Source organism: Hippoglossus stenolepis, chromosome 14 (genome assembly GCF_022539355.2).
Source record: "Hippoglossus stenolepis isolate QCI-W04-F060 chromosome 14, HSTE1.2, whole genome shotgun sequence".
Classification (NCBI taxonomy): domain Eukaryota; kingdom Metazoa; phylum Chordata; class Actinopteri; order Pleuronectiformes; family Pleuronectidae; genus Hippoglossus; species Hippoglossus stenolepis.
The window spans coordinates 26,825,068-26,842,176 of NC_061496.1; the positions used below are offsets into that span (position 1 = coordinate 26,825,068).

Below are 17,109 nucleotides of genomic sequence, written 5' to 3' on the forward strand. Positions count from 1 at the left end.
GGAGCACGGGAACAGCTGGATGTCGGCGCAGGGGAACAGCTGGATGTCGGGGTAACAAAGACACCGGAGCTGTTTCACACCGGTTCCCACTCGGAGCTGCTGAACCGACCGTCGTCCCGCTCCTCCTCCTCCTCCTCCTCCTCCTCCTCCTGTGTTCAGCCCGTGTTGTCTGGAGGATGCGACGGGCCCGCGGTGCTCCGCTCCCCGTGCAAACATCCATCAGCCGCTGCTCCGCGCTCGTCTCCGACACCGAACGTAGATCGGAATAATTGTTCCCGTGCTGGGCGGACATCTCCTCCATCCTCCCTCAGACATGAAGCCGTGAGGCCGCAGGGAAACGTCGCTGGGATTATTTCTCCTCGTCGGTCAGTACAGGTACGTGTGGGAGGGAGGCTGCTGCTCCGCCATACATTTTCTACGGGCTGCTCCACTTGAGAGCTCCGATGGCCACGTACAGTGCAGGGAGCAGCCGGGGTCCACTGCCAGGTGCTGTGGCCTCAGTCCTGCAGCACCTCGGCATCACACGCACCGTGGTCCTACTGACACATGGCTTCGTTGTGCTGTATGGTCACACTGAACATGGTCACACCTGCAGGGCTGCATCTGGCCTTTAAAGGGCCCCATCACACCCGGAACAGGATTTATAAACACCCACATTGGTGTGAGTGTGAGCATCTGATGGAAGAGTCACATTTGAATGCTAAACTTCATTCATTCAAGCTGCAATGTGCTTCTTGATTATTGATGAGCCTTGTGTTTATTTTATGTACAGATTTTCTTGAACATGTTTTAGAATCTAAATAGATATTTTCAAACCTGTTTTTTTGCCACCACAGTTTTGTTTGCCTTGACACTTCAAAGCTGTGATTCTCCCTGCTACAAAAACAAATAAAGGTCTCCCAGTTGACATGGGGTGATGTTAGGCAAGTATAGGCTGAAATCAATCAATCAATCAATCAATCAGTCCATCGTTATTTGTATGGCCCATAATCATAAATCCCAGTTTGTCTCATAGGGCTTAACAAGGTGCGACCTCGTCTGCCTTCAACCCTCAGGAAAAACTACCCAGAAAATCCTTTTAACAACATTAATGGAGACGAGTATCAATGTTTAAACAATAGACAAAGTCTGACGGAGATAAAGGGAGCAGAAATTTCAATCGTAATGATAGATGTATTGACAACAATGGTAGTATGTGTGAGTAGGGGTTGTGTTATGTGTTGTATTTCTATCAATCATAATCCACAATCAGCCTGGAAACTGTGTGGCTGCAGTTTCTAACCTGGATCCGCAATGATGAGGCTCTAGGAAAGAAGTCTTGATGAGACATTCATGAGATGCAGAGGGAGAGGAGGAAAGAGAGAGAGCAGATGATCCCAAATGTTGCAGCATTAATAACATTCAGTACATGTTACATTATATATGGTAAAATATACCATATGCACTTCAGTGTATATGGTATATACAGTACATGTTATGGGTATATGAGGTGGCCACTTCATAAGGTAAACATCTTGTCTTTTCTAATTCAACACAATCAATTTAACCTGTAATGCATTTGTAATGTTCAGCCATTGTTTCCATTTTCAGAAATATTTTTCCCATTTATATATTTTTTTATTTCATAGAACATACAGTATGTAACCTACCCACATTTAACTTAAAGTCCCCTATAGAAAAACACATTCACTAATCACAAGCAGGAACAGACTGCTGTTTTATAATAATAATAATGAGAATACAAAATAATTTAGGGAATATTTGGGAGACATGTTGCATGCAACAGAATAAGAAAAGTGAATGTGTGTTGTTTCTTTTAGCATATAACGTTGTTGGGCCAGAGGGTCATCCAGACCACAGTGTAGTTCTTTTAGGGCTGAGGCTGCATCCTCCATCATCATCAGCTCTAAATAGACTTTCATCAAGTCAGGCAGCATACAACATATTTTCTCTCTCCCAGTTCATTAGTATAATACACTCACTTGAAACGAAAATCTAGAGCAATCAAATGTTCAAACCCCCCGGCTCCCCAACAGACATACAGCTGGACATAGTGGGATCTTTACACTTAATATAGACACATCTATAAGACCATAATGCCTCCGGACACGCTTCATGACTTATGATCTGTAATTTCTGTGGAGATGGATATGTTTTAAACTAGGTCTTCATCACTACAATGCCACAATGGGATGAATATATGAACGTTGCATTATGGAGTCCAATTGTTCTTTGGATAGAGATATACTTATGCACTGTGACATATTTTCTTCAAAGAGCCTTTACAGACTTGCAACTCAGAGACAGTGTCCTTCTCTGTCATAGTTGGAACCAATTACAGCCTCCTTTCCAAGTATTTCTTCAGTACCATGTTCTGCTGCTTTACAAAATGCTTGAATCTTCACAACCATGATTTCTTTGTAACTCATTGACACATTAACGTGTCCCATTTATTAACAGTTTGGCCCAAAGTAACGCTTCACTGCTGCCACATATTTACAAGCAGTGAGTGAAGGATTCTACCAAAATGGACATGAGGGTAAAACCAGTCCATGAATTTTCCATTGCTCTTGTCACAGCATATCAGAAACATGCAAGTAATAAGTATAAACATCTAGTACTGTTTTAAGATTTAGTCTGGCCTTTTTTTTTATCTTTACCAGAGAACATCAGTTTATTTATTTTCTCAAATCTTTACAGAGGGAATCTCAATGGAATAGCTCCCAGCAAAACCAACAGCATAGTAAAAAAAACACTTCTGTTCTGAAAAGATAAAGGCAGTGTTCTCCCTCTGTTGGGATAATCTCTGATATTTTTCAACAGTTTAGGGACACTACTGTCAAATATCTTAGCAACAGGAGATATTACATTTATCCCAGGGTATGGCCTGCTGTCTCCACACTGTGGGAGTTGCAGATAAATGAGCTGGAAAAGTGATATTATTCAGAGGGATCACTTTGCTCTCTCCAATTCACTTTATATCCTATAAAATGGCCCAAAGTATTGTGAGCAGTTATGAGCATTACATGAAGAAGTATCCAGTATTGCCAAAGCCTCACTGGACTTTAACCACTTTCTCAATGCTTAAATCAAGTAGCTTAGAAAACAAACTATTATTAAACAAACTGAGAGGTTGGAGATGAAGCATCTGCAGGCTTTGGTATTACTGAAATAACAGCTTTGTGCAGTATAGCAGGCATTGATTGTAAAGTAATTATATTGTTGTGTAACAGTGTGAGGAAAGGAGACGGTATGTCTACTAAACTCAGAACTACATCCATCACCACCAGGTGCCTTGCCAGTAGACAGACTTGTCTCAAATCCAATACTTGAGTCAGTAGTATACGCAGGTAGTATACACATGCAGTACACTGTGTACACAGTCTAGTTACTGGTGTAGTGTGTACATTTTGATTCGATTGTGTTGTCCAAAATCAAACAAAGCTGCAGGCATGCAGTTATCAGGAGGCAAGCAAAACTTACCAGACACCTGCTCCTGTTTGCACACGTAAAACTGTAATAAAAATAATCAAAATATACATCCCTACTAGGCATATCACAAATCATTGAATACATTAATCCATCAATTCATTTACCTTCCATTATGCTACAAAGTGTTTATTCTAATCAATAATGCAAATACCCTTATCTTTCTGATGTTCTCCTTTACACGTGACATCTATTGCACTTCTGTCCGTCCTGGGAGAGGGATCCCTCACATGTGGCTCTCTCTGAGGTTTCTACGTTCTTTTTACCCTGTTAAAGGGTTTTTAGTAGTTTTTCCTTACTCTTGTTGAGGGTTAAGGTCAGAGGATGTCACACCATGTTAAAGCCCTATGAGACAAATTGTGATTTGTGAATATGGGCTATACAAATAAAATTTGATTGATTGATTGATTACCTATTATGAAATTCCTTCAAAGGATTCTGTTTATATTCTGGACAGACATGGACATAAACCGCAATCCGACTGGTTGGTGAAGGCGTACGCTGCAAGACGATGATTCTAGTTTTGTATTTTCTTGTGGATTACAGACTACATCATCCACATGTCTGTTCTCACTCATATATGTTTTTCACCTGATACCATTCCTCTGCCGTTGTAAATAAGGGATGTTTTACTGCTGGCAGTTAAGATGGGACTGGATCTCTTATCCTATTTACTCAACCAGCTTCATGTTGTTTTTGAATTTTGAATTACGAAATGCATAAAACCTCATTGCCTGGTCTAAATGATGCTGTTGGTTTAAGTACCTACTTTGATCAAGTAAAGCAACAATCCCCAGAGAAAGTTGTCTGGGCAAACAGCAGCAGTAGCCGTCACTGAATGACGCTTTGCCAGCATCCAGCTCCAAAGGACAGACAGAAAAAGCCTTGAAAGCGGTTCCCTACTTGAGTCAGTTTTTCAAGGCATGGATGGTTCCTATGGTGACAGTGATTCACAGACTATGATGCTTATCCAAAAGAGCTTTGAATTAGTAGAGTTGTATAAATGCCCAGGATGTAACAATGAGTGTGCTGCCCTGCGATTTCCTGTGGAGTTGCTTTATACCATTCCTTCTATAGTCATGGAGGTATTTTCTGCTCCTAAATACTAAAATCACACATCTATAATTTTTGTCCTGAGATCCTCCAGATCCTTACTTTACATGTATTAGTGAAAATCTTCATGAGCTTACATGAATAATTCTAGTTGGGTTGGGGACAAGGAGTTCTCATCATTCTTAATACACTACAGAAAAGAAATGTACAGTTTAGTTAAACTCTGGACAGCAATTCATTCAGCAGTACACAACACGGTACTGTGTTAAGTTAATAGCTCAGATCTGAGAAAACAATAGAGGATTGTTAACAAACCACAAGGTTTCTCTTTCAACTTATTTAAATGAAAAAAAATATGATTCTTTATTGTCATTGCACCGATGCAGGCAACAATAAAAACTGAATTGCGATCAATGTAAGGAAGGTGAACAGTAAACTAAATACTCAAAATTTTTGTAGTAAATATTCATCTCAGTTTACAGACCTAATGTTGACCTACAGCACTTGAGGCTGTTGTATTCTTATAATTTACTTCTGAAGCTTGTGCTTCCAGACCTTTTCAGTGATGGAAGCTACAGATTGTATTATGTGTAGCAGCAGCATGTCGCTGGATTGTCAAACAGATCATTCTCATGTGACTGAAGCACAGTGTGTCAGTGTAGACCTCAAGAGGACGGGCTGGACTGTATTGGCTATTTGGATGTGACACTGGAACTAGATGAGACCCACATCTGAACCAAAGTCTTCTCTGAATGCAGCAGAAATCCCACTGAGACTGAAAGAGAAAGCTGAATATACGACAAGAGAACATTTTCCCTCAAAGTAAAAGTGTCTCACTTGTCTCATTTTCAGTTTTGGTAACAGTGCTTCGGTAATGGTAACACCCGACATAGTTTAAACATCAATTTTATTTAGTTCAGTTTTATTTGGATAGCACCTAATCATAAAATACGTCATCTCAAGGCACTTTACATAGTAGGGTCCAAGACCAATCAGCAAGAACAGTGAGAGGCACAGTGATCTTTAGATTTTCACACATCACTGCCTCTCATTATAAGTCTGTATGTAGGTGAGTGTGTTTGGATGCATCTCATTCCTGAGCAGGCACAAAAATTTGCCACTGAAAGCATTTTGAATAGTTAATAACATTTAACTATTTTAAATGCCCCCTGTATGTAATGTTCCTCCTTTACAGAATGAACATGCTCCTTCAAAAAAAGTGAGAGAAATGCTGAACAGCTGATGAGGTCAAACCAAAAGATTGTTTTCAATCACGGCACAATATCAGCAATATCAGCCTGTATATAACAGCAATGCAAATGAAAGTGCTATTCTAGTGTTATATTTTTCTATTTAAAGAGATTCTGCATGTGAAAATGTATATATATCCGTGGGCGAGGGACAATATTTTAAGGCCAGAAACCTTCTGGTTTCAGTTTCTAGTTTGAACAATCACGTTAGAGCAGGATGTGGTGGCCCACTGGTTAATAGTCCGTGTGGAGAGCCAAAGAGGAGGATCATGTTGACCCAAATGCACGTAAAATGTCAAACTCCAAAAAGAGTATCCCTGTTTGTGTTTTGTGTGGAGAAATGTTGGACTCGTCTGATAAAAGAAACTAGTCTGACTGTAAACAGTGAACTGTGTCTCCATTGGAAGCCCCAACATATTGCCCGGTGCCCCCCAAAGGCTTATTCATCACCAGACGATAGCCAATGGGCTCCGAGATTGGTCTTAAATAGACAAGATTTACTTTACAAGTCACCTTCACCCATTCAGACACACATCGATTCATTCGTTCACATTCATTCACACAGAACAGCAGTCAGGGGCAATTAGGGTTCAGTGTATTGACACTTCAGAGTGCAGGAGCTGGAAGCTGAACCGCCAAACTTCTGGTTCATGGACAACCAGTGTTTATCAGCCATTTCCTTAAAGATTCATTATCATTTATCAGCTAGAATTGTTGAAAATTAATATTGTTTTAATGTACAAATGGAATAAATTCAAATTCTTAATCACCTCAAAACATAAAGGAGCCCCTTTCTTATATACCTCAAGCCTTAGTGAGCCTTTGAGACACAGAGCAGCATCTCTCTTCTTATAAACATTACCTGCAGCCCTCAGCTCAAGCCCTCTGAGGTTAATACTTATTATGCTGTTTGGTAACACATGCCTGAAGGTTCCAACCTAATACAACCATGACTAATTAAATCTGTGTCATCTTAAATTAATATTTAAGTGTTTATCCAAACAAGAATAAATCGAGTAGTCAAAACAATGAATTTGCTGCATAGATGTCGGGCTACAGGAGGGACTCACTGTTTCCCCCAGAGCTGCACTAGCACTTGTTTACATGCCTTTTTAACTTGGTCAATCTTTTTATTTGCTGAAAAGATCAGAGCTCAGTTGCTAATGCAGAGCGTTGATCATGACCTGTGTGTTTACTGTTCTCCCCACATCTCTAGTCCTGTCTGCCGGTGTGATGGCTGTGATGTTGGTGCTTCTTCTCTCCATGCTGCTCCTGTCCACCCACACTCTGACTAATGCATCTCCTTCCTGCCCTGTGAGCTGTCGCTGCTACAGCCTCACCGTGGAGTGTGGCTCCACCAGCCTCAGAGACATCCCCAAACACGTCCCCCCATCCACACAGGTGGGTTCACTGTACTGCAAGAGGACGCTCAGTGACATTAGTGTTAAATCATTTGAGATATTTTGATACCCAATCAGAAGTCATGCATTTGGAATTGTGACATCTATATCATATGTTGTAGTTCTTTAACACATTCACCAAAGCTGAACAAAAATCTCCCATCATCCCTCTGTATCTCATCTTTTCTTCATCCAGACCATCTTCCTCCAGGACAATGTGATTGGTCAGATCCGTAGACAGGACCTTCTTCAGCTAAGGCACCTGCACTACTTGTATCTACAGGTAACACACACACAAACAAACACACACGTTTACAAAAGCAGCATCAGCAGTAGAACCTGCAATAGAAAAGCTCCTGAGTAATAACCAGCAGCAACGGTTTTTGTGTGGTCACCTTCGAATGTTCCTCCTGCTCCAGAACAACACCATCTCAGCAGTGGAGCCTGGCTCCTTCCGGAACCAGGGTCAGTTGCTGGAGCTGGCTCTGAATGGGAACAGGATCCACCTGGTGACGGCTGACATGTTTAAGGGACTCGAGCATCTCCGCATTCTGTACCTGGCAGGAAATGACATCACACGCCTACTGGACTACACCTTCCGTGGTTTACAGGTAGGAAACATTTTAGCAGATGTCTATAATGGCTGTTATGTTTCACTTTCATGTATTTAAATGGCAAACTCGATACATAGCTATGCAAGATGTGTTCTCAGTGTCCTGCTCAGGGTTCTGTATATGAAGCTCTGAAGATCATGTAGTATTCTGTCCCTGTTGCAGCGTCTGCAGGAGCTCCATTTGCAGCACAACAGTATAGACATGTTAGCAGACCAGGCTCTAGCTGGCTTGACCTCTCTGGCTCTGCTGGATCTGAGCAGGAACAATCTCCATACCATCGGCCCTGCATCCCTGCGACCTCTTGTCAGCCTGCAGGTGCTGCGCATCACAGGTGAGACCGGACTTGTTATTGTACAAAGATGAAGGGTGATCCGCAGGAAACCTATTTAGAGACAACTGACAGTCGTGTCGGTCGTTTTACTTTTCTTAAAATTGCAAATTTATGAGAGCTACCCCTTAATTGTCATGATAACCACCATGGCGTCACAATTTGGGGGTTAAATTAAAGCCATGTGGTTCATAAAGAAGGAACAGTGGTGATTTCAGTACATTGAAGTCAGTTCTTGACTTCTGGGAACAGTATATATAGTGGCAACAAAGTGTAAGCTCTTTGGAATAACCTGGTTTTCTGCATTAATTGCAATGTGATCTCATCCTTATTATAATGTGCTTCAGCGAATTTTATAATAACATTACTAAATGGCATTTTTCTTTATTAAAAAGGCCTGGTTGAGGTATATTTCAGTGCATATGCAGGGATGCTTTTCATTTTGTATTATTTATACACCTCAGTGTTTAGGGTCATTGTCCTTGTTAAGGTGGCTGGTACACAAGACTGAAAAACAGGGAGTTGAATGCAATGAAGAATTTATTTACAAACTGTAGAATAGTTGAAGATGAGTCTTCGGGCCAGGGTGTAGGGGGTGGGCTGAGGCAGAGACTTGATCCAGAGCTGGCTGAAGCAGGAGAGTTAAGAGGGAGGAAGCCGGGCTGAGTGAATCCAGAAATCCGAGGTGGGGTGCAGAGAGGGTTCCAGATCAGGCAGGAGTGAGACAGAGGAAGAAGTGGACCAGGGACAGGCTGTAGGCATCTTGACACAGGATTCACTACACAAATCACCAAATACCATCAAAAAAGGTTTCAAAGAGCTGGAACTTGATTAACTGTTGAGTTGCGTCTCAGATCTGGCAGCATGGTGCTATAGGGTCTTCTATGTAGAGGACTATTTAGAGAGATCAGCAACAGAAAAAAACGTTTTCGGACACTCAGCACATTTTCTCTGCACCAATTATTATGGGATTGTCGCAGGATTATGACGTTGGCCGGTGGAAAATCCCACAGGAATTGTAAATGTTTATTTTCCACTTAGTATTAATGCATTTAGGTAAAAATGATTAGGTCAAAATGATTTTTCAGTTTGAGCGGTGATGCTCAAAAGGTCGGGCTGTTCCTTCTGCCCTCTCTCCTCTCGTCTCTCCGCTGCAAGCGCAATGCAGCATGGTTGCGCGGTTAGTGACCATTGGTACACTACTTTTCACAATACATCGTGGGAAACAATGAGTGCACTATATAGGGTATGAAAAACTCACCGGATGTTTGGAGTATATAGTGATTAGTGAGTGACACAGCCACAGAGGGGAGGTGCAGAGCCGATGGCAGTCCTGCTGCATCACCTAACTTCTACTGAGCTTTAGACTCACTCACTACTCATTTTGTTTTGCTCATTTTCCTTAATTATTTGCTATTGACAACTAAAGCTTAACCAATCCTCCTGCTCAGACCACTTGGTAAAGGTTAGACACAGATTAGTTTATGTTACACTCGTCCTGCAGTTATTCCTTGTTCAGTCATTGTATTTTTCTCTCTTGCTATTCTTATTTCTAAACTATCAATTCATTCAGTGCAAGTTCCTTGTTTACCTTGGGTCAGTCTAAAACCACTAAACTTTCTGTTGAATACAAATCACTATACACCCTATTGACTCATCACAAAACATCTGTCTGTTGTCCTATCACCACGGCCAGTAACTAGGGCCTCTGTTTCACCATATAGACATTCCAGCCTAACCTCTCATCCTCTGCTTCGCTGTAGATAACCCATGGCGCTGTGACTGTGCTCTCCACTGGTTGAGGAGCTGGATTGATGAGGCAGGGCAGCGGCTGCTCAGCTCTGCAGAGCGTCGGCTGGTCTGCATCGAGCCGCCACGTCTCTCCCACCTCAGTCTGGTGGAGGTTCCTCTCAACAGCCTGGTGTGCATCCCTCCACTGGTGCAGCTGGAGCCCAGGAGGCTAGCTGTGCGCCTGGGGGAGAGCCTTAGGGTGTCCTGCCATGCCTCTGGTTATCCTCGGCCACAGGTAGGGACACCTCCGGTTAATAAGTGGAACTTCCAGCAGCACAGCACAGTGCTGGTTTGTTTCAGCATTCAAAGTACTCCATCAGCAGTTTGCATGTCATCACCTGAAGATTACTCACTCTGAATTTTAGGATGTGATGTGTGAATGGTCTCATTGTTTCCAAATCTTTTTTTAAGTGCAATGCTTTCGAAAACAGGTGAAAGAAGACAAGACTGATCAGTAAACTCTGAATACTCTTGCAGGTGACCTGGAGGAAGGCATCCCAGGGTAAAGTTGTGCTTTCTCCCCGAGGCCTGGTTCAGGAGCTGGGTGCTGGAGGAGGTGGAGTAGGCGGGGCAGAGGAGCGCTCAGAGGAAGGCAGGGTCAGTCTGCAGAAGACTGAAGGCGAGCGCTTTGACCCTGACACCGGCAGTGGCATGCTGTTTCTCAGTAATGTGACTGTGGCTCACGCAGGTTTCTATGAATGTGAAGCCTGGAATGCAGGGGGTGTGGCCAGGGTGACCTTTCAGCTCGCCATTAACTCATCCACTTCCTCCTCCTCCTCGTCCTCCTCCATCTGGGCATCTTGGTCCCAAGTGTCCTCGCCATACTCCCCTGTCTGGCCCCGGCTGAGGAACCACGGCTCGGCTTTGGGCTCAGATGTGAGTCGGGAACCCCTTTACGCTCTAGGCAGCATGGCCTTCAGTGCTCTGGGAGCTGCCACTCAGACTGCCATCGCTGTGGGCATCTCCCTGCTGGCTCTGACCGCTCTGCTGCTGGTCGCCATGATCTACAGCCGACATCACCAACGCGACAAGGAGGCTGATGGAGCTGAGAAGGTGTGTGTTTGTCCGAACTGATAAATTAGAGGAACTGGCTTTGGCTTGACTTGGATTGACAAAAATATGTTGTACATAGCAAACAATTGTTTTCTGACACAATACTTTGAAGAAATTCAGTCTACTTTGCCTTGTTAACATTTAACTTCTCCTCTGGAACTGATGTAATATTTATGATCTGACAATAGACTATAGACTAACATCTAACGGCAGAAAGCATGACTGAATTCAAATGTCTACCTTACAGACTAGGGGCCTCATTTATAAAACAGTGTTTAGGATTCATAGTAACAGTGTACATGCGCACAAAGGCCGAAAATGGGTTACGCAAAAAAAGATTCCCAGATTCACACTCCCTCTGGAAACGTGCATAAGTGGATCTGCCTCAAAACCCGCTACCTCTACATGCCCACATTCAACCATAAATGGTCAATGCAAAGCACCTCATGAATATTAAACTAACCTGCTGAACAATGGGTTTCTCTGGTGAATCATGGCATCATGAGATGAGAACAAGAAGCACAACTTTCTGACACTGACATCGAGGTGTTTGTTAGCGAGGTGGAGGTGAAGAAACACAGATTGTTTAGTGGCCACAGCAGTGATGTCACTACTAAAAGAAAATGCACTGAGTGACAGAGTGTTGCGGGTGCTGTTAATGCAGCGAGTGAGAGTGAATACAGCAAAGAGGAAAGTGTCTGACATTAAAAAGTGGTCAGATTTAAAGGTGGGGGGAAAAAAGAATTGCCTCTTATCGTCAGAATGTGATGGGACATGTTTTATCAGAGACAGCTGCAATATCCTCAATCTATCAAATTTAACAGAATTATTTTATTCCCAAAAGAGGCTTTAAGCAAAAAGGTTCAAATGATACAGTGTTATTCGAATCAAACACATACTTGTCTGCAAATGAACCCAGAGGGGTAAGAAGAACTTGTGTTTATGGTTCGGTTCCGTCGGTCTTTCTGTGTAATACTGGACTCAGCCCAGCACAAAGATCTTTTTGATTTTGTGTAATTTGTGTAATATTTAAATCAGACTATTAAGTTTCCCTGCCAGGAGCAGTGGCTGACAAAAAACTAAAATACTGTACGTCAACTTCTAACAGATGAGAGAACAAAAATGTTACAGAATAAGAGCAAAGCATAGAAACAGTAGATTACTCTTTGATTTTACTTATTATAATATGTGGGGCTTTTTACTGCTGTACAAGTCACAGTGTCAACACTATACACATCACAGCAAGTTTTTCTTCTTCACCGGTTCAGTGGGCCTGTAGCCTACTTGCTCATCATCAGGTTTTTTTTTTTTAGTTTTTCTTTACTCTTGATGAGGGTTAAGGGCAGAGGATGTCACACCTTGTTAAGCCCTATGAGACAAATTGTGATTTGTGAATATGGGCTATACAAATAAAATTTGATTTGATTTTGATTTGATCATCTGTTATGCCAGTCTCCTCCCTTCTGTCCTCATTTTGTTTGTTTGTTTATTTATTAATTGATTACTTTATTTATTTACTTATTAAAAGAACTAGAAAAGTGAACACAGGCCAGTTAACAGAATTGAATTATTGAATTATTATTATTATTATTAGTAGTAGTGATAATGTTATTTTCACAACAATAATCTCATCATTACAACAATTACAGTATCTTACAAAATAATAATAATGATGATAATCTTGGAGAATCCTTGTCTTGTCACCACCAATGTAATTTGTAATAACAGTAATAATAATCATCATTACCATCACCAATAATCATTTAATTTTTTTGCATTATTAGTAAACTATAAAACTATAAGTATAACTATAGGCGGCTTGCGGGTCAGGCAGTTGATAAAAGTTGAAATGTAAACTCACACACTTTGTCGCATATGCAACCATATTATATATTGTTGTCCCCCAAAAGTGACCATAGTGAATTTTACCCTGCAGGAGGAGAGCATCCTCTATGTGAATGACTACTCCGACGGGCCCACCAACTTCGCCCAGCTGGAGGAGTACCGTGACGAGCGCGGCCATGAGATGTACGTCCTCAACCGGGCCAAACCCGTGCTGCCTCCTGCTCCACCCACCGCTGTCTCCACCACTAACTTGGGTTGCCCCGCTCCATCGGACACCTCCAGCCACACCCTCTCCTCAGGGCCTGGCCAGATCGTGACTCCAACTCTTGCCCCCAACAAACAGCAGCAGCAGCAGCTGCAGCCAGAGGTTGACATACGGACCATGAGGAGAATGGCGGGGGAGGGAGGGGAGGCTGAGCCTGTGATTACATCAGAGGCTGAAGGGATGTTTCTTAACCACACAGGCCTGTTCATGGACTCTCAGATCGCGTACGAGATTCACTGCTGAGGGGGGACAGAATCCACTGCAACACAGAGGTTTTGTGTGTGTGTGTGTGTGTGTGAAGCAGAGGCTAACAGATGTGCTCATTCCTCTGGAAGGATTTACTTTCTTCAAGACTCATTCACAGTAGTGGACTCTCATTGGAGAAGCTTTACAGACACGGCAGAGCTCACAATCTGGTTTAAATCAATAGTACTGAGGCTTTCCAGTGGACATTGTGTGAACTTGCATGCCAAAACATCAGTGGTATTGGCCAGTCAAAGGCCCTGTACTGTGGACAAAGTTAAGTGGAGCCAGGTATATACTGAGCTGCACATCACTGAACTGAACTGTCCTGTACAGGAACATCCTGGTCAGCATTTATCAGAGCTCCTTTCATCGCAGAACCTTTCACTGTCATTGATGTTCAGGAGTTGACATCTGTCCCCTCAAGACTTCACCCAAAGCTCATTAGTTATTTGCAGGGTGAGTCTAATAAAGGGGGAAGCCATGAAATCTTTCAGTACATGAGCATGTGGGAACCCTTGTTTATTTTGTAAATGTTGTTTATGTCTTAATTTATTTTGAAAACATTATAGTGATTGTGGGACTGCTGAATTTTGTTACTATTTATTTCAAAATATCATATCACTTTTTAATCGTCTTTTCGTCATATGCTTCTTATCAATGTCTGATCCAGTTCCAGACACCAACAGTGAACCTCCGCTGTCTCTATCACAAAGTGACTTCATCCTTAGGCTACTCTGTCTCTCTGTGGGTTAGCTGGTCCGGATCCTAACGTTGCTAATTCTGGGTATTGTGTCATGAAGCAGGATACTAAGCTAATCGTGTGCAACATCGACAGTTCAAGATCAGAGTATTTAATATGAGATAACATGAATCTGTTCGTACTGTGGGGAAATAAGGCTTTTCAGTGATGTAACCAATACAGAATATCCAGTAATCAAACAACGAAAGTACAGTAGAATAAGATGCTATAAAAAGAAATAGAATTTTAATGTAAAAAATTGGTCCAATACAATTTTGGGGATTACTTTATCAACAACGGATGAATAAATGGTCAGCAAGAGGATATGGATTCTAGTCTCACAGGGTGAACAAACTAGTAAGAAATTCACTTCAAAAGAGAACCACAATCCACAGGGGGTCTGCATGAATACGGGCTGTAAGAACAGAAAATGTGTGTGGATGTGTTTTTCCAATTAAAAGGCTCTTGTTTTATTCAAATGACTAAAAGGTTAAATGTTCATATTCTCTTCAGAGCTAAAATCATTGATTTTAGAATAAAGTGCCAAATCTCCGCTTTCATTTTAGTAGGTTTAAATGTTGATATTGAAAGAACTGTGTGTGAGATATAGCCTTTTTATTGCACAGACACTTTAACATAAGTTCATGTACAAAAACAGAGTTTAGATTGTGTCGTCCTCCAATTAGGAGTAAAAAGGTGAAGGGAAAAAAGACCCACTAAGACAGAGATATTAAAGGTAATTTAGCAGATGGGTGCACTTTTGAAAGACAAATGTAAACATGAAAGCTGGAAAAGGACAAAGGTCGACAGAGGAGCACAAGTAGAGGATGACTAAAAAAAATAGAAAACCCCTTTGTGGCTTTGGAGAAAGCTCTCCAGGATGAAGGCGGATATGATGTTTCATTCAAGAAACGACGTCATGACCTGCGCATCAGAGGATTCACCACAAGATGTGAACCACTGCTACATCAACCTGATCTGTCAACAAACAGATCCAGCTGAAGTCCAAAGAAACACTCAAAAAGAGTTGTGGAAAGACCTATTAAAGGACTGATGACACTAAAATCTACCTCTATCAAAATGAACGAAAAAACGAAGGAGTGAAGGAAAGTGTAGAGAAAAAAGGAGCAGCTTGTGACCACAAAGCCACCACCTCGTCTGTCCAACTTGGTTCTGCTCGCGCATACGACTCCAATGGAACCGGCAAAGTGTTTTTTATTGATGGTTTCACTGCTGACAGAAACAACAGGATGAATGCAGAGGTTTACAGGAGCTCTCTCATTATCATTTACAAATTCAGCAAAATGCAGCAAAGCTCAAGTATGTCATCGTCCAGCAGCAACAATCTGAAACATACAGCCAAAAATCCCAAAGAACTTTTCAGAGTGGAATATCCTCGACCATCTGAGTCAGACTGCGTTCCACTTACTGAAGTTGACACTAAAGACAGAGACACCTCAGAACAAGGTGAAGAGCTGAAGAACACTCAGTGTCTGTCCAATTACTTTTTATCCCCCAAACCTTGGCACTATGTGTTTAAAGGGTTGTATCTCTCACACAGTTCTTTCTATGTTGATGTATATAGGGTTTTGATATGAATACGAAATCATCTCCGATCTTTATTCAATAGTGTGGTCTTTCATTTTGAGACAACTACTTTGTGTCACATTCAGATTCTGTGAAGTTTTCCCTCAGAACACCTCTCTCTCAATCAGCCCAAGCTCATATACGCAAATTAGCTCAGCTTCTGCTCAGAACCGTTTGTACTCAGATATACTGTTGATTGCATAAATGTCCTGTGCTTCAGTTTCCAACCAATAGAATACCGCAATGTTGCCCAATTATACAGTATCATCATCACTGTCCCCACCGAGGGTGCATTTGCTTTCCCTTTGTCAGCAACTTTATGGGCGGTTACTGTTTAACCAGGTTCAGCGCATCGCCCACCAGCATGAATCCCCAAAGTCAAGGACCTCATTTGCTTTCACAAATCACAGTTAGGTGAAATTTAACAGACTGTGTCTAAAGTCTGGTTGGAGTCAGTCCATTTCTTTCCAGTTGTACAAATAAACACTTTGTCCATCTAAATGTCTTCAAAAATAATTAAAGAGGGTTTTGTGTTTTTTTTTCTTCAGATGAACCCTTTGTTCAGTCTTTCTCTTGTTTGTTTGTTGTCACAATGTTTTTGTGTCAACAATGAAATTAGAGAAGATCCATACACAAGATTGTACACCTCTCTTTCTATATTATGTTTTTCTATAATATTAAGACAATGTTATCGCAGAGTGGCCCAAAACTATATTCCTGTGTGAAAGACATTTCTCCTTGAAAATATGTGTCTCTCTTAAAAGGGCTATATGTGTTTTGCTATTTGCTACATAGCCAACGTTAGCATTAGTAGCTGTAAGAGAGAGCTGTCTACAGTAATGGGAAGCAACTGTAACTCTTGTTCTATTCTTCTTTGCTTCTACCTGTGTTAGCACGCCAACAAGCAACCTCCGGCCCATCTTCTCATTTTACAATGGTGCGTCACAGTAGAGTCAAGTAATCAATCACTCAAATTGTATTTATATAGCCCATATTCACAAATCACCTCTATAAACAGCCTCAGCCTCTGTAAACAGGGGAAGAGAACCTAGAAACCTCAGACAGAGCCACATGTGAGGGATCCCTCTCCCAGGAAGAAACAGAAGTGCAGTAGATGCCACTTGTAACTGAACACATCAACAAAATTACAATATTTACAACATTGATTAGAAGAAACAGATTTTAACATAATGGAAGGTGTCAATGTTTAAAGTATTTATACATAAGAAAAATTAGCCATACACGACAAAGATGTCAAGAGAATTTTGGTGATAAGAGCTGACGCTGTTGCCAATGTGCTGTTAACAAAAATGTGATCTCTGCAATGGAATTAATACGTCAAATTAAATTTTCAAGTTTTATTTGTCATATGCAGTTAACACAGGGTCAACATTACAATGAAAGGTGTTGGAGAAGAAGAAACCGGTCAGCTCAGCAGTGCAATAGTTC

At 41.6% G+C, this 17,109-nt stretch overlaps 1 protein-coding gene across 1 annotated transcript; it reads left to right on the forward strand.

The window, feature by feature from the left end:
* Positions 1 to 237: 237 nt before the first annotated feature.
* On the forward strand, positions 238 to 16,176 carry LOC118121089 (leucine-rich repeat-containing protein 24). The gene is made up of 8 exons (XM_035176747.2): positions 238 to 375; positions 7,009 to 7,193; positions 7,389 to 7,475; positions 7,612 to 7,803; positions 7,969 to 8,137; positions 9,898 to 10,160; positions 10,403 to 10,978; positions 12,915 to 16,176. Exons 2-8 carry the CDS (start codon positions 7,026 to 7,028, stop codon positions 13,329 to 13,331), a joined length of 1,872 nt encoding a protein of 623 aa, XP_035032638.2. The 5' UTR covers positions 238 to 375; positions 7,009 to 7,025; the 3' UTR covers positions 13,332 to 16,176.
* The last annotated feature ends 933 nt before the right edge of the window (positions 16,177 to 17,109 follow it).